This window comes from Trypanosoma melophagium (genome assembly GCF_022059095.1).
Source record: "Trypanosoma melophagium isolate St. Kilda chromosome Unknown ctg13segment0, whole genome shotgun sequence".
NCBI classification, from domain to species: Eukaryota; Euglenozoa; class Kinetoplastea; order Trypanosomatida; family Trypanosomatidae; genus Trypanosoma; species Trypanosoma melophagium.
In genome coordinates, this window is record NW_027125139.1 from 258,151 (window position 1) to 276,464 (window position 18,314).

The 18,314-nt window shown below is 39.5% G+C and overlaps 6 protein-coding genes across 6 annotated transcripts; all 6 read right to left on the reverse strand.

The window, feature by feature from the left end:
* Positions 1–922: 922 nt before the first annotated feature.
* Positions 923–1,525, reverse strand: LSM04_001111 (Nitroreductase; the record flags this gene model as incomplete). Its single annotated transcript, XM_067331957.1, has 1 exon — positions 923–1,525. The coding sequence occupies one exon, from the start codon at positions 1,523–1,525 to the stop codon at positions 923–925; it is 603 nt and encodes a 200-aa protein (XP_067194148.1).
* A 252-nt stretch (positions 1,526–1,777) lies between these two features.
* On the reverse strand, positions 1,778–4,483 carry LSM04_006359 (uncharacterized protein; the record flags this gene model as incomplete). The annotated part of the gene is made up of 1 exon (XM_067331959.1): positions 1,778–4,483. One exon carries the CDS (start codon positions 4,481–4,483, stop codon positions 1,778–1,780), a length of 2,706 nt encoding a protein of 901 aa, XP_067194207.1.
* A 906-nt stretch (positions 4,484–5,389) lies between these two features.
* On the reverse strand, positions 5,390–9,481 carry LSM04_000713 (Kinesin motor domain; the record flags this gene model as incomplete). The annotated part of the gene is made up of 1 exon (XM_067331960.1): positions 5,390–9,481. One exon carries the CDS (start codon positions 9,479–9,481, stop codon positions 5,390–5,392), a length of 4,092 nt encoding a protein of 1,363 aa, XP_067194145.1.
* A 2,040-nt stretch (positions 9,482–11,521) lies between these two features.
* On the reverse strand, positions 11,522–12,898 carry LSM04_001519 (Protein kinase domain; the record flags this gene model as incomplete). Its single annotated transcript, XM_067331961.1, has 1 exon — positions 11,522–12,898. One exon carries the CDS (start codon positions 12,896–12,898, stop codon positions 11,522–11,524), a length of 1,377 nt encoding a protein of 458 aa, XP_067194154.1.
* An 867-nt stretch (positions 12,899–13,765) lies between these two features.
* On the reverse strand, positions 13,766–15,169 carry LSM04_001928 (EF-hand domain; the record flags this gene model as incomplete). The annotated part of the gene is made up of 1 exon (XM_067331962.1): positions 13,766–15,169. The coding sequence occupies one exon, from the start codon at positions 15,167–15,169 to the stop codon at positions 13,766–13,768; it is 1,404 nt and encodes a 467-aa protein (XP_067194160.1).
* Positions 15,170–15,482: 313 nt separating this feature from the next.
* On the reverse strand, positions 15,483–17,543 carry LSM04_003821 (ATPase; the record flags this gene model as incomplete). Its single annotated transcript, XM_067331963.1, has 1 exon — positions 15,483–17,543. The coding sequence occupies one exon, from the start codon at positions 17,541–17,543 to the stop codon at positions 15,483–15,485; it is 2,061 nt and encodes a 686-aa protein (XP_067194178.1).
* Between the last annotated feature and the right edge of the window lie 771 nt (positions 17,544–18,314).

Below are 18,314 nucleotides of genomic sequence, written 5' to 3' on the forward strand. Positions count from 1 at the left end.
AATTAATCACATCCATTAAAAAAAACAAAACAAAAGAAACCAATAATGCCTCCAAGAAACCACACACAACAAAGAACAGACAGCAGAAGCACTCTATGACTTCTATTCGCAATGTCCTTCAGTCTTCTTTCCTTGCACGGCGAACGCGGGAAGCACTTAGTCCAGAATCATGATTCCGCTGATGTTCCTCTTGGTCCAATTTCATATTACTTCCCCCTAACCCCCTCAATACAACCACTGCAGCTGCAATTAGGAAACAAACGGCAACCAGTACATAGAGCCACCACATTCTTCAATCAGCACCTATTACGCTCTTAAATATTCTTTCTCTACAATAGCAAAGGAAGCGCGAGTGCAAGAAAGAGAGTGTGTGTGTAAGAGAAAAAAAAAGAGGGAAGGAAAGGAAGGGATTTTTCCAAGAAACCCAGCACACACCAAACACACAGAGAGACACACACAAATATATATGTGTACAGTCACACATGGCGTCAAGTAATAGCACCGTGTGCTTAAATGCATTCGTCGTCAGAGATACCTTACCCCGCACGATACGCATTGCCCTTTGCTGGGATCCACGTTGCGCCATATATATATATATATATATACATATATATAATAAAAAAAAAGAATTACCCAACCAGTTTACTGGCAGTTTTTTTCGCACTGATCTCCCTATGTCCATACGAACACAGTGGGATGAAGAAAAAAAACTACCTGTTTTTTGTCTCTTTGGTTCATTATGCAGCATTTTCACCTCAGCCCGCAACAGCCCAGTCACACCCCTCCTCAAATGGCGAGGGAATGATAGACAGGGTGCAGGAAATCCTTGTCATAATAATAGAAAAAAAAAAATAGTTGCGTAAAGTAACAAATAAATACAGAAATGTAGGACTATATAGTCAAAGTAAGAAAGTCGGTGCACTCACTCAAAGACCAGGAACCGTTCTTCATCCGGCATGTACGACTTCTCGACTGGCTTCGCCAGTGGCTCCCCAAAAGGCAGTTGTGCCCGCATCTTCCACGTTGACGGCACCTTCCACTCGGCCGCAACAGCATCGTCAATCAAGGGGCAGTAGTGCTGGAGGGTCGCGCCAACGCCTTCTTCCGCCAGTGCTGTCCACACGGCGAGCTGCGCCATCGCTGACGAGTGCTCTGACCACACAGGGAAGTTATCTGCATAGAGAGGAAACTTTTCCTGCAGTCTCTTCACCACTTGCTGGTCCTCGTAAAACAACACCGTGCCGGCCCCAGAAGCAAAAGACTTGTTTACCTTCTCCTCCGTGGCGGCGAAGGCCTCCGCAGCGAGCACCGGCTTCAGCGCCTTCTTCACAATTTCCCACAGCTTCTTGTGGTGCTCCCCGTAGAGGACAATGACACGTGAAGACTGAGAATTGAACGATGATGGGGATTCCTTTACCACCGTCTTCACCAACTCGGTTACCTCTTCCTGCGACACGGGCAATTTGTTGCCCAACGCATAGACCGAGCGGCGATTCTTCAAAGCTTGTACAAACTTGTCAGACATTTTCATTGAATTTTTATTTGCTGATTGGTTATTGCTGATAGATTCGTATTTTGTGTTCTTGTAGCATTCGTGCGGTACATGGGACACAGACACCGAGAGAATGAAAGAAAGGAAGAGAGCAGATGAGATGAGAGGAAGAAGGTCAAACAAAAACAGAAAGAACAGCAAAGGGTGAAACAGTTTTCTACGTATCTCGGCTGATTTACTGTAACAATAATGGTGAAATCATTACTGGAATGTATGACAAGGTTGCTATGAGTTGGTATATGCAGATGCGTTAGTTTCTTTTAACCATCCATTGATTAATGCAATCTCTACTAGGTTCTTACAGCACTCATCTTTCCATGCGGCAAAGGCATTATACCATATAGGATTGTGGCGCATCTCTCGTTGTACATTTGCTACTGTACTATTGGTGAATTTCCCTAGTGCACAGAGTGCTGCTGCTGCTGCCGTTCCCGCCTCTATTTCAGTGATAACAGTTGTGCATAAATCATTCTCATCTGGTGTTTTTCCATTATCACAGATATCATCTACAGTAGTAGTAAGAGGAGGTGGAGGTGGTGATGGTGTTTTTGGTGTAGGAGAAGAAAGCAGTGAATAAATATCCTGTTCACACCCAGAAGATGGTGGAAGTGTAGTATCAATAGGCACGGAGGGGTTGTGCTGTCCTTCATTTGGGGTGTTGCTTTTGTCATCCTCTTGAGCAGATCTCTTTAATAGTGCTGCTGGCAATTGTACCTGACAGAAACCATTTTTGGACTCAAATAATTCGGTATTTGTCTCATACATTATGTCTTGCTGATCTTTCTTTTCAGCTCGTTTCGTTTCCTCTCCCCTTTGTTTATCTCGGAGTTTCCAGATTCTTTTTTCGATAAGACACATACGATGTCCGAGTATAAGGCGTGCACTGTGATTCGGATCACATATCACTCGATACAAATCTTTTGTAGTACTATATGTGCTTTGGATTCGACATGGATGAATTATACGGACATAATTATTTACTTCAAGGTGTTGTAAGGCTTCCAGTACTATACGTTCTAGTTCACCCCACCAAGGTTGTATTTGTCCCTCGTGGTAAATACTTGTTGCATCCTCTGTTGGGCGATCGAACGCTATTTGTAACGGATTATGCCCTTTTACGTGCATTACACCTGTATTATTATTATTATTATTATTATTATTATTATTATTATTATTATTATTATTATTATTATTATTATTATAATAAGTGGGAGCAATTGTTGTTCCCATTGGTGTTGGTGGTACTGTACTAGCGGATATCGGAGTCGTATGTGATCGTGATGTAAGAGAGAGAGGTGATACAGTTCGTGTCTCATTGCTTTGTGTTACTGAGAGAGCAGCAGGCGAAGTCATTCGATGAGAATTGGCGTATTTCATTGATGGACTTTGTGTGGTATCAGATTCATTTACAATAACTGATAACCCCAATCCTCCACTTCCCAATGCTGTTGTTGTTCTTGTGGATATGTATGTGGATGTCGTTTGAGCATTGGGAGAGTGTGATCCACATGGCATTAAAAGCGGCGATGTGAGGTTTTGTGAATTATTCATTGTTGAAAGACAATCTTGCTTACGTACTTCCTCCTCTACGGCCTCATAACCTGTGGCTAGAATCTGCACAATATCAGCTATTGTACGTTGTCCATCTACTGCTTTAAACACATCATGTACGGCTAAATCAGCCCATTCAAACAACTCTGGTGAGTACTCCGCAATAGGAATGGGTACTTCATCTAGTGTATAACGTGGTGGCGGGTGTGGTTGGGCCATACGACCCACACAAAATGAATGCATTTCAGAGAGACGTACAGATTCAATACGTTCTTCTAACGAATTTTTTTGTTCGTGTTGTTGTTTTTGTTGCTGTTCTTCTTCTTTTTCTTCCTTTTCTTCTTGATGATGATGATGATGATGATGATGATGATGGGATGATGGTTTCTCTTTATGTGGTATACATAGTCCACTACTATCCTTTATACACCGTGTTTCTACCCTCAGTGCAGCATCATCACGGGATAAACATGCATAGAGTGTTTCAATCATTTCTTCCAGCGGTGTCCAGTGCAAAGCTGCAGGATCTTGCAATGGTGTTAAAAAAACATTCACACGTGCCATCCCTTTAACAGATGGAAATAAGACATCTTCACTCGTTGTGAATGGAGCACACACTGTTGTACTAGAATGTCCATCCACACCAAGGCTATTAATATTACTAGTACTATGATGATGATGATGGTTATTATTATTATTATTATTATTATTATTATTATCTCCACGGAGGTGATCCAATCGTTGTTGTATGTCTCCAGTCATATTCACATCATGTAAGAATTCCATATCTCCTCTTATGTGACGAAATGAGGAAGAAGAAAGTGTACCTGTACGGGCGAGACCACGCGACATATAACCATGTAATTCCTCCGCCTCTCGCAGTTCACCCACAATACTCGTAAGCACCACACTATACGGCCGCACCAGTCGTTCTGTGAGCACCGCATTACTCGTCACAAGAGAATGATCAACAGCAAAGACAAAACACAGTGAGTAGCGTAGTGTTTTTCGCTGATAATGGACTCCCGCAATCTCTTCAGGGTAGAAAAGGTAAAATAAACCGGATTCCGCCTCAAAGAGATACATCACACGGCGACAGAATTCAGACCTTGGCACAAATACATCACTAAATCCATTAAGACGATCGGCACCACAAGACTCATGCGGTGGGAATGTGGCACTATTACTATTACTATTGCCATTACTGTTACTACCGCCTCTAAAGTACATCTTGTGAGAATATCCATCGCATGTGTTGGTGTTATTATTTGTGTGGGGCTGTGGAGGAATATCAAATGGATTCAAAGGGGCATAACAGTGGATGTACGGTCCCTTCACAACATCAAGGGCTATGAGTAGTACACTCTGGAGACGGAACATCCCTTAATTCACACGCATGCAGAGAGACTGGAAAAACAGATAGATACACAGAGAGAGAGAGAAAGAGAAAAGGTAAAGAAAACTAGAGAAAAAAGGGAAAAATATGGAGAAAAAACAAATTTACTTCTTTATCATATACTACTACTACTACTACTACTAGTAATAATAATAATAATAATAATAATAATAATAATAATAATAATAATAATAATAATAATAATAATAATAATAATAATAATAACAAGGATAAGGATCAAAAAGTACGGCAACCGCAGTAGAATGACAAACACAAATAATGGAAATACTAGTCTTCCAATATAGTTTGTGTTATCTTTTATTGGGTATAGCACACTCAGAAGAGCAAAAAGGAAAAAAATTATAACAATAACAAAATGATTCTGTATTTTATTTTTGTACAGTCAAAATAAGTATAATTGAGAGTAAAACAACACTTTGGCTTTCGAATTTCAAAAACTAGCAATTACACATAGCATATATAGTCTTTATTCTAGAGTATTTCCAAAAAAAAAAGAGTAATGTTCTATGTGATATATCACTTTTTCTAACTTCCACTCTTTTCTGTTTCTATTTATGAGTCGCTGGAATGGGGAACAGAAATAATAATAATAATAATAATAATAATAATAATAATAATAATAATAATAATAATAATAATAATAATAATAATAACAGTGTTAATGAGGATAGCAATAACAGCATTCTTATTATTGTTGTTACAGGTATCCTCTCACCATCAGGTAATAGCGTAGGAGTTGCAGCCACTCCTCCCTCTTCCACAGCAACCAAACAAAACACAACAACAGAAAAACAAAAAGGATAAAAACACAAATCTGTATACATGCCTTTCTGTTCTTTCCTTTTTCTTTTTTTTTCCCCTCACCCTCTCTATTCATGACGCAATTGCGCTCCCAGTGGGCTATTTCCCTGCCCATTCCCAGAAGCACTGGAAGTAGGATTATTTGCGGCATCCGGTGAAGAGAACTCATCCATTTCTGGTGAAACACCACCACGTTGTAATTTTGTGATTTGTCGATGCACTGCACGAAGTGATTCATTGCGCTGTCGAACCATTTCTAGTAATTCCTCGTTTAGTCGTCGCACCTCACGTTTTTGTCGTTCCAACACTTCCTTTTCACGTTGGGCCTTTTCCATCCAGCTCATATCATCACCGTCCCGCTCAATAGTGAGGTAGACATCCGCGTCATGTAGTTTGGATTCCATCACACGTTTCTCTAATTCCATGTAGGCGGTTTGTAATTGCTGTAGTTGTTGCGCTAACTGTGTATAGCGTTTTTCTGAGATATCACGGTTAGATTCTAGTCTCTGCATACTTCTAGTCATGGAGTTTAATTGATCTACAGCTTCACGTCTGGCAATTTCCGCCCGTTGCATTTGATCTCTCGCCTTATCGGTATTAGTACACTCTTCATCTAGTGCAGTACGAAGTGTTGCCACAACCTTTTCTAATTCATTTACGCGTGCTTCATAGTCTTTTACAATTTGTGTACTTTCCTTTAGTGTGGCTTTACGGTCTTCTTGTACGCAGTGTAACTTAGAGAGGAGTTCCTCCTTTTCACGCTGTATAGATCGCGCCTTTTCAATCTTATCATTTCGTTCCTTTTCAAGCTGGGCATGCAGGAGTCCAATCTCCTCTTGATATTGTACGACTTGTTGAGCCAATTGTTTCTCCTTTTGTTGTTGTTGTTGTTGTTGTTGAATAGAGTTATCAGTTTGATCTTCATTAAGAGGTACTCCATCAGGGATGCCTTCTGCGGAAATCACATTAAATCCATCTTGTGATGATTGAACTTCAACAATCTTTTGAATTAATGTCTCATTACTCTTCTTCAAATTCTCCAACTCGCCTGATAAATCATCTACTCGTCGTGAGAGACGTTCCCGAGTACTTTCACTATTACTTAATGCTGTTTGTAATTGAAGTCGTTCGGCAAATTCTTTTTCATACGCCGTTTCTGTTGTTTCAATCTTACGTCGCAGATGTTGAAGTTCTTCTGTTGATACTACACAAGCCGCACGAAGTTCCATGAGTTCCTCATTTGCTGCAGCGAAATTAAGTTGATACAGTAATCCTCGTTGTCGAACTAAATCTAGCAAAGTCGTAAGGTGTTCCTGTTCCAGTAGTGAACGACTGTATGCTTCATCTCTTGTGTAATCGCATAGTAATTGTTCCCATAAAAAGTCTTCATCAATAAGAGGATTACTTTTATTCATGCTATTGTAGTTTGAAGAGGTATTACTAGCCCCAGGAGTTCCTTTGCTTACAAGGGATTCACGAAGAAATGATACCGTTATACCAAGTAAATCACGAAAGTAACGTAATCGCATATAATAACGCTCTGAATTCTCCGTTTCCTCTAATAACAATTGCTCTAATTCTGTTATATCATGTCCCTTCGCTGTTACTTCCTTTTTGAACTCCAACACCTGTTGTGCCATCTTTGAAATACGTAATAAGAGATTAACATTGGTTTGTTTCTCATTAAGATATTCCGCCCGCGTCTTTTCTAATTGTGTGGTGAGTTCACGTTCACGCTCGGCTGCTGAGTTTTCTCCTCTTTCTACCCGCAGTAATGTACGTGTGGCTGCCAAATCCGATTGCGTTACATCTAATGCATTTGTTTTCTCTAACAATCGATTCTGCACTTCTTCCAGTTCTCTCAGTGCATCGGTGTGTTGTTGTTGAAGTGTTTCCATCTGTCTCTGCAGTGAGTTTCGTGCTTTCTCTGCCTCTTCACGTTTATGCCGTTCATCTCTGATATCTTTCGCCAATCTCTCTACACGAAGTTCCAAATCTTCACGACGACTTGAGGGTTCTGCCATCACAACAGGTGGTGGTGGTGGTGTTGCCGTTGCTGTTGCAGTAGATGCGATTAAATTATTATAACCCAAAGACTTTGATGAAAGTCCTTTTTGTTGTTGTAATTGCGATTGTTGTTGATATTGATATTGTTGTACTTGCGGGGGTGAGGTTTCCCGCCGTACGGTTTCCTCCCGGTATTGCCGTCGCCACTCCTGCAGTTCACTCTCCTTATTCACAAGTAACTCATTCAATTTCATCACTTCACCACGTTTCTGTGCGAGTTCCTCACGCAGTGCCGTTGTTGCCGATATAAGTTGTCGCTGCAGTTGATTCTTCTCTTTATGTAATTGTGCATTTGCTTCTTCTAAATCGGATGCTCGTCTCTGCACTGCCACCATTTCTGTTCCTGGCACCATAGTTAATAAGGAGGCTCGTAATATGGATAACTCCTGCTGTAATTCATCTCGTTCTTGCCGAAGTGCGCAGATCTCATCATGATGAACTTCTGCCGCTTTCCCCTCTTCGAGTTGTAGTGTTAATTTCACAATTTGTTGTCGTAGAGAGGCGATGAGTTTCTGAAACTGTCTATCCTCATTCACAGTAGCCACGTTAATAATCTTCTTTGCCACTCCCGCAAACCGCAATGTATTGAGTGTCTGTTGATAACACCCCGCACTCGGTGCGACAGTGGCGAGCATTATTGTTTTACTATTTCCACCCAAACTATCGGCGAGCAGCCACGTTAATACACTATCACGATAGGCCGGCACCACATTCCGTCCTGCCTGTTTCTCGGTGAGCTGCAGCATCACGCGTCCTAGTGTGGTGAGGGATAAATTGATATTGCGTGCTTCTTCAAAGCGATCGCCGGTGGCGCCGGATTGTGAAACCCGTTCACTACCGGCGAGATCGACAAGACTGACTTTACACACACGTGTTTTAGGCACCACCACACCTGCGGTTTCCACAACAGAAATACGTGTAATATGCAGTTGGAGTAGGGCGTGACTGCGACTACTGTGTTCATTCATGCGTGTTTCTGCGGTGGCCCGTTCACGTAATCCACTCATGAGAAGACGCATGACCGCCGCCGCATCTCGTACTTTTACAAGTGAAAGGCCCTCCACAAATGGACCACGTGTGGGATGTTGACGAATACGTAAAGAGGAAGAGGAAGAGCCGGTTGTATGGGAGATAGCTGCTCCACCACCACTACTAATAGCCGTACTATTATTATTATTATTATTATTATTATTATTATTATTATTATTATTATTATTATTACTACTACTAGTAGTAGTAGTATTCGTAGAAGAGGTCAAGGGATTGCCGCTATTATTACTATTATTGTTACTACTGCTACTACTACTGCCATTGTTGTTAGGGAATGTACCACCTGAGGAACTTTCCTTGCCCCCGCTGTGAAGCAATAAATCTCGCACACGTTCACAGTAAATCTCTAAAAACCCGCACTCCACATTAAATGAAACACTTTCATCCTCTTCACGTTCCTTTCGCATCATATCAAATAAATCTTCACACAAACGAGGCAATATACCACGATCAGCGGAGTTCATCTTAAAACCTTCTGGTGGTCCCATCATACTATGTGTTTTACCACTTCCTGTTTGCCCATACGCAAAGAGACATGAGTTATAACCTGTCATAACTGATTCATACATACGTGGTCCAATAAAATTGTACACAGAAGACTGATCATCATACTCTGGGACATAAGCAAAACACGGTAAAAGTGTAAACTGCAATCGTGAGGCAGCAGCAGAAGCAGAAGCAGAATCTGTAATACCCGTAATACTACTACTCCTACTACTAATAACTCCCATGCCTGGAACAATCGAAGTAGTACGTGAAATAGCCGCCGTAGACATTCCATCAATGTATGACATTCGCGGAGAACTTGTGGGAGGAGAAACGCCTGACATGCACAGAGGCAATACATGCGGTGGAATACTCCAGAAGATCTTATCAAATGTAAAGGCGTGTTGTTGTCCACTACCGCAGACATTTGTGCCGACATCTGTGAGTGTGATACTGTTGGAGTCTGGCACCGTGACTGTGCACTCCAGTGGGGACTCGCGTGTGTTGAAGGGCCGTACACGAACAGCTACAAGTACGGCAGATGTCTCAGTGGCCATAAATTCTTTTGTTTTCTTTCCTTATATACGTATAAATAAATAAATAAATAAATAGATAAATAAGTATATATATATAAACACAGAGAAAGAGGCACGTAAAGCAGTTATAAGGAAAAAGATAAAAAAATGAAAAAGAAATTAAAGCAGTTATAAAGAAAAGATAAAAAAAAAGAAGAAAAAAAAAAGCATAAACCATTAAATACATATTGCATACGTTTACTGGTTTATACATCATACGTGAGAAGGACTAGCAGGATACATATCTTGTATTCAATCACCGCAGAGTAACAATAAAAAAACGAAACAATCGCAGTAAATGTACTGCACGGTCAAATATATATATATATATATATATATATATATATATATATTAATGTAATTATTTATTTATTTATGAAAGAAAGAATATGTATCAATGCCCTTCACCTCTCTCTCTCACACATACACACAGAATAAAAAACAGGTATGGCACAAAATAAAGAAAAGAAGAAAAACGAAAAAAGTCAACGCAAGAAAGAAAGAATAAGAGAGAAAAATAAAAAAAGAAAAGAAAATAACACTCCAATATCAACACCAGCAACCAAACACATTCACAGACATCTTTCTTTTCCCTCTCTCACTTTCGCTTTATTTATTTATTTCTCTCCACTCATAATCTACAACAACTACAACTACTATGCTTCAAATCTGATATTGGGGAGGAAAAGAAAAAGGAGGAACACCGTGCCCCATATGGAAATAGCGAAAAAAAAAAAAACGAACAATCCACACGAATATAATAATTTTAAAAAAGAATCTCAGAAAGTGCTTCAAGAGAAAAAAATAAATATCCCCAAAGAACATGTACTATACACTAACATAGTAAAAAACAAAAGTAGATAACGGATGAGATTATTTGCAACAACAACAACAACAAAAAAAAACCATAACAAATAAAAAAAGAGGAAACAAATAGGAAATAAAAGAAAAACATACGATGAAAAGAATCGAAAATCGATATTTACTTTCAGAGATGTAATACTAATGATAATAATAACAATAATAATAAAACACCATTTCTGTTATTGTCGTCGGCGGTGTTGTTTTTTCACTTTCCCTTCTTCCCTTTCTTTCTGCCATGATTTTGTGGACCCATTCTTTTTCTTCTCAGAGTATTACCCCTCCCCACCATATATATATATATATATATATATATATATATATATATATATATACTTATACGATTAGATAGGGGGTTTCATCCATCTTTATATCACTTATTTTTTTTTTTTCATTTCCACACTCTTTTACAAGAGAAAAGAAAACACATACACACACACTTATTCTCTCTCGCTCTCTTTGGTACTCGCAGCCAACACAAACCACAGTATTCTTCAATACAAATAAGAAGAATAGGACAAGTCACTTACGTACCAGTAGCCGTAGAATGAACACATTACACGCAGAGAGTGGAAAAACAAAAAAGGAAAAAGAAAAAGTATCAGCGTAAAAAATACACGGACACAGGAAAAGAGAAAAAAAAAAAAAAACAACTGATTAATTAGCAAAACAAATAATAAAAAAAAATAAAAGCGACCTAGTTAATAAAACTACAAAAATAAGCATCACATTTACCAGTACTCTTTATTTCTTATTTTCGTTTCTTCTGTTAAGGTTTTTTTTTGTTATAACGATACACTTTCTGTCTTCTAAAATTTTCTTTTTTCTTCATCTAATGGACGTATTTCTTTTGTCTCCTCTCTTTCTTTGATTTTATTATAATCGTATAATATCTGGTGACCCGAACAATCGCAACTCAATAAAATATAAAGAAATATACGTGTATACATATGCAATATTTCTTTTTTCCTTTCCTTTATTTTATTCGTTTTTTTTTTTCCGTCCATCACATCCTCTTCTCTAATTTCATCTTTTTTTTTGCTTTCCTTCCTTACTTACTGCTGCTGCTGCTCTCTCTATTTCTCCTCTCCTTCCACAGAGTCCATCACACCTCATCCACTATCCACCATCCTCCTCCTCCTCCAATAGTACTGTGCAACATCAACTGTTATTGTGGTCCTTGCTGTTATTATCATTATCATTATTATTATCCTTATCCTTATCGTTATCCTTATCATTATTATTATTATTATTATTATTATTATTATTATTATTATTATTATTATTATTATTATTATTATTATTATTATTATTATTGTTATTATTACTGAGAGACGGTAGTGGTGGAGCTGTAGCACCCCCCCGCTGCACACATTCCACCTCCCACACCAATCGATCCCGCACCGCCTGCTCCACCCCCCGCAGTCGCGGCACATTTATCTTCAAATACTGCAATCCCTCCTCCCGCAGTACAGCCGTCCCGAGGACTTCCGTGATGCTCAAGCGGGCGTGCGGGTCGACTCGCAGCATCGCCCGGCACAACTCACACAAACCACGGCTGTAGCGATCCGTCGGCAGCGGGTCGTAACTCCCCTCCGTGAGGACGCGCTGCATGAGATCCACCATATTCGTGGAGGAGAAGGGCTTGCGCAGGGTCATGAGTTCGTAGAGAATAACGCCGAGGGACCAGATATCGGCCTTATAGCTGTAACTCTCCCGGCGCCATAACTCAGGCGAGAGGTAGTACGGGGTGCCACAGAATGTGCGTCCTACATCGGCAGAGAGACTTTGATCGTACTGGCGAGAAAAACCAAAATCACCTAGTTTAATAAGTCCACTTTTGGTTAGAAGGACATTTGGTGTTTTGAGATCACGATGCATGATCTTTTTATCATGAATGTATTTGACAGCAAGACACAACTGTGCCATTATCACGAGAATTTCCTTTTCTTGATAGTAAAATGGCACAGACTCTGCATTTTTCCTCTCAGTGTTGGATAATTCAGCATTACTGTAACAACCATCATTGTTATTATTATTATTATTAGCGTCACCTCTGGTGTGGTTAGTGTCTTCCCTTGAGAAGTGACTACCACGTACTTCTACTTGCGTCATCAAATCCCCCGCATCCGCGTACTCCAGAATATGCAATAATTTGTCGTTTCGCTCGTGTGTTTCAAGGAGTTTAATTATATTCGGATGTTCACACATTGAAATGTTAACAGCCTCTGTACGGGAGAAATTCTTATTTGTCTCACTCATGCGGGCGAGATCTGAGAGTTTACCGACTACAATCTTATCTGTGGCATTATCAATGAGTGTCCATACAACACTACAGGCACCGCGCCCAACCGCCCGCCGCTCACGATAACGCCACGGCAATGATGGACCAATGAGATCAGGAAAACTAGCCGCAAGAATACCACCAGTACTATTATTATTATTATTATTATTATTATTATTAGTAGTAGTAGTAGTAGTAGTATTGGTATTACTACTAGTGCCACCATAATAGCCGTTTACAGTACCTCCACTCATCTTTACAATTCCAGAAAGTCACACACACACAAAAACAGAGAGATAGATAGAAAGACGTACAAAAAAGATACAATGTATACTCTACCCACGTCTTGATTCTCGTTTTTTTTTTCCTTTTATTTGGATCCTTCTTCCTTTAGTTGGGCTTCCACAACAATATATATATCGTTAATACTACAAGGTGTTATAAATGATTTGAAGGGCGGCGCTAAAGTCGCTAAGAGCAATTCCAAATGCTCCCGCTGCTACCGCAGAAAACTCGTCCTCGAGGTTTCCCTCTGAATCCAAATAGGTTCAGATAGAAAACACACAGACAAAGACATATATAAACAAACAAATATATGCCCAGAGGCAGGAAGAACGGGAACGAGAAAGAGAAAGAGAGAGACAAGGAAAAAGAACAATCTGAGATGCACAAACACACACGCACACACACACAAAAAAGATCAATACGATTGTGGAACAAGCATGACGCAAGACATGAAGGCGCAATTATTTAAAGAAAAATATCTAACCGAAGAAAAATTAGAGAAAGCGAAAAAAAAGAACAACCGGTAATAATAATAATAATAATAATAATAATAATAATAATAATAATAATAATAATAATAATAACACATTTACAATGGCAACTCAATGTGCAATGCTGCAGCAATGTCACACACTAATTAAAGAATAAAAAATAAAAACTGGGGAAAGTAAAACGTTCCCTTTTTCTTTTCTTAGGTCTGTATCGACCTCTGCAAATTTAGGCTTTTTTCTTTTTCTTTTTCTTTTTTTTGTACTCACTTTCACTCGGTATATAACATAATTTCTCTCTCTCTCTCTCTCTATATATATATATATATATATATATATATTCAGAAGCTACTTCAACTGTTGCATGCAGAAGAAAAACTGCTGAACAGCATTCCGTCTTGGTTCAGTAAATCGGGGCTGTCTAGGTGAAAAGAATGTTGTACACAATTGACAGACCCGTTCAAATTCACTTGGCGAGAGTTTCCCTGATCCATCTAAATCAAAAACACGCATTAAGTATTCCACCTCATTTTGCGTTAAATGGGGAACCCCTTGACAACTCTCCAACACTCGGTGAAACTCTGCACTATCAAGTTCCTCTCCACTATCATTACCGGAAAGGGAAATTCTTGTCATTTCCGAGCCTGTTGCTTTCATTTTCTCTTGATTTTGTTCATTATCTTGAGATTTAGTTGCTATAATTGATGAAGATAACGGTAATGGTGTTTTAGCCTTCAAAGCAAGTTCTATTCCACGAGCAATAGCATCATATTCAAAAAGAATTTCAAATGTCTTACGGTAGAATTCCCAAGATGTAAGCCTTTCTTCTTCTCCCTCTCCCTTTTCGACTCTCTTACTACGATTTTTATAATTGCCACTATTATTAGCGTCACCTATTTTACCGATTCCACGGAATAAAATTCGTTGGAAATCCGCTATAGCAATTAAACCTGTGTTATTCGGATCATGCAAACCAAACTGCAGTTCCCACACATCCTGCCGAATTTCACGAATGATTGAAAAAAATTCATCAAAAGAAATGCGATAATCACCATTTGGACCAAAAAGGTGTTTAACAAGCGGTGATTCAAATAAGGCATCTTTTGTCATTGATAATGATGAATCTATCTCTTGTGAGACACTTTTTTTTTCCTTCCTCATTTCTAACGAATATACCGCATCTTGTGTCGACCGTGACGGCATCAACCACCCCAGTGAACGTTTTTTCTTTCCAACTTGTACACTGTCATCAACCATTAAAGCGTTAAGAAGATGTCTAAACTCATGCCGTGAAAGGCAATGATCTTCGTTCTTATCAAAAACTCCAAAAGCTATTTCTAAATGTTTGCGTCTTGCGGAAATCAAAGATAAAAATATACAGAACTCTGTATATGTAATAGACTTATCGTGATCTAAATCCATAAGATGAAAAAGATACTCCAAGCGTTGACGAATATGGAATGAAAGGCAATCTGGACCAGTATTCTCAAGTATCTGCATTTCCTCTTCATCGAGGAGACATAAACAAGCCAAAAAACCAGTAGGAGTTAATACCCCACGTCCACTCGCATCACGAATGGCATAGCGATGGAATCGTTCTCGCAGATTCAATGGGGCAAATGATGTCATCATTGTATTTTTTGCGTTACCCTGTGCTAAACATACTGGAGGCTGCCACCAGAAAGTTGTGATGACACTTCCACCAAGAAAAAATGCTAAAGCAGTAGTAGCAGTCCTACGTAAAGCTGTCATGAATGGTTAAGGCTATCAGAATATCTATCTTCAAACAATAGTTGGAATGTTAACGTAGGAGAAAAAACAAAAAAAAAGAAAAATAAATAAATAAATAACTAAATAAATAAATAAATAAATAAAGAAAGAAAGAAAAATTTCTTATGAAAATAAAAAGTTAAAGAGCAACATAACAGGTTAAGATATAAAGTATATTTTTTACGATAGCAAAAATGAATTTATTTTTGTTTTCAAAAAATGTAACTCCACATCATAAGTAAATCTACCCCTGTTCACTTTCTATTGAGAGTGAAAATTTATGGAAAATTCTCAGCTAATCTTTTTCCTTTTCCTTTTCTAATCCATTAGCTGCAAAACGTGAATAAAGAAGTTCAAGAAACTCCTCCAGTGTCGTACAAACAGTGCACATGGCTTCAACTTCTGCAGGAGATATAACGAGACCAGTAGATTTTATCCCTTGTTCATTGTTTCGAGTTTCTAGTTCAGCTATGGCTTCACAGACACGGGCAGCGTCATTCCCACTGAGTTTTGGTAGTATTGGTTTTCCCATAGATTTTGTTAAAAATGTTTTTTCACTACTGTATTCCACAAGTTTGTTTTCTTTCATTATACGTTTGTCCTTATTGTCATTGCCATTATCATTCTCATTCTCATCCTTATCATTTTCATCATTGTTATCTCCAACGGATCCAAAGTGCAGTCCTAGCATATCCAAAAGAGCTGGTAAACGGATGTAGTCCATACGCAATTTTACACTAAAACGTCCCGGTCTCACTAAAGCCGGATCCAGTCGTTCTGGATGGTTTGTAATCATCACTACAATACGGCCAGGAGTATCAACAGCTCCATCTAGCACGTTTAAAAGTCCAGAGAGGTTCAATGTATCAGAAGCCTGTAATAACTTCAACAATGAATCTTTTCCGGTAAGATCTTGTCGAAATGGCTTTCTCCCAAGAGATACATCATCCAATTGGGAACGTGAATCGAGAACGCCTAATAATAATTGATTAACAATATTGATATGTTCTTTATTTGAAGTTATTTCTCCACTGCTATTAAGGCTATGTTCACTTCGATCCTCCACCTCACCATCATCGCTTGCAGAGAAACATAATCCATTATCTACAGTTTCACCACAAGTCTCCAGAGCTGCAGAACGCCGCTTACGCACATGTTGGCGTCGTACACGAGAACGCACCAACTGACTGGATGCGTCCACATCATCAAGAAGAAATATTACGTCCTCCATAGCGAATACTGAGAGATCAGACTCACCAACACAACGAAATTCACGGTTTAGAAAGATTTCATAAAGGTCTTGATTAGTACGAAGAAATGGAAGATGAACAGACACAACATGACGTCTCGTGTAGGAAGCAAGAGCTTTTACAAAAGAAGTTTTCCCTGTTCCAGGAGGACCATATAAGAGAAACCCCAGTTTGACAGGAAATCCTTCAGTTGCAAAGCGACCTTTTTTCCCCATAAAATCATCTACAAGTTTCAGAATGGAAGACTTTTCAGGAAAAAAAAGTGTATCAAATGTTTTATTATCACTAAGAGGATAACGCTTAAAGCATACATTGGACTCATTTTCCCTTTCGTTTGATGAAGGTTGTAACTCAAGAAATACCCTACCGTTATTCATAACATTAGGAAGGTTTTCAACATAATAGTCAATACAACGACGTAAGAAGCGTTCAATACGATCAGCTGCTTCTGCCGCACCCCGTGCACGTAGAATAACCGTTCTCCGAATCCCATCAGTCCCATCAACAGAAACCCGCTTTCGATCATAAGTTAACTCAATACCATCATCACTAACAGGCACCCAACCACCCTGAGTAGGAACCTTCACCAACACGTAACGCCGTAACTCGCTTCGGGCCCGCCAGTTAACATTTTCCCAAAAATTGTCCTCCTCATCATCTTCACTATTAACTCGAAAAGGAGAATCGTAACGTTCCATCCAGGCACTACGCAAAGGGTCGATAAGAAGAATAAGCCCCACCTTATCATTCCATACAGACGGTTGCAATTTTGACCACCAAGAAATTTTGTGGAGATAAAAAAATACTGAATTCTGCAATAGTGCGTTACGATCCGAAACCATACCAACAGTCGACGTGGAAAGATTCACAGTAATCCGACGTTCTACCATATTGGCCTTACAACTAGAAAACCGTTCCTTACACCAGGACCAAATCTCTGGCACCAACACATTCAACAATGAGCCAAGAAACAAAAGCAAAACCAAGCCCACTTCCCGCATCATTGGCACATTAAAAGAAGGAAGTAAAAAATCCCAGGAATGAAAAAATTCATCAGATCCATCTCCACCATTTAAACCAATTCCTACAGCTTCACTAATGCTCATAACGAAAATAAAAACTAAAAAAGGAAACAAAAGTCAAATTTGTCACCTTACTAAGAAAAAGAAGAGAAGAAGAGGAAAGGAAGAACGTGTTTGCACAACTGGTACTGCAAGTCAAACTGAGAAACAACGTTTGCCGATAAGGCCAGTACATCAACATATTATTAACGGGGAAATACTAAAGATATTTTTACGCTTTCTGTGGCTTGACCTTCGGCATTCGGGGTGTGGGAAAAACGCTCCCCATGGTGCGCGCTTAGCCCTTATGCCTTCTTTCTTGAGGCATTAATTATTAACATCATCACCTACCTCCACAAGCACGTTATGTGCTTCGCTTAGCCCTTTGAAGATCGGACCGTAATTAGTTCGCAATAGCGGAACGATGCAGTCACCAGCAAGATGTGACGTAATTGATGAGGTTCCATTATCTACTCCATAGGTGCGTGAGAGTGGTCTGCCGGATCGCGGGGTCCAGCGACGCAAAAAAAGACCACCTGTACCGCCTTCGTGTGGAATAAGTCGTTTGTGCATTCAAACAACCTGTTCAGTGCATAGCCACGGCCGATACCACCAAAGCCGTTTAGTCACCTTTGCGCGTGTGCAATGGGGAAGTGATCGGTCACAACCGCCACCCGAATTGGCCGTCACTGTGGCCCATCTACCGTTACTTCATTCTCAGCGCTTCGCGTCTTGTCGCTGTCAACGTTTTCTTGACAATTGGAAACAGAGAAGGAAACAAGAAGGCAGAGATGGAGTAGACACACGCAGTGCATC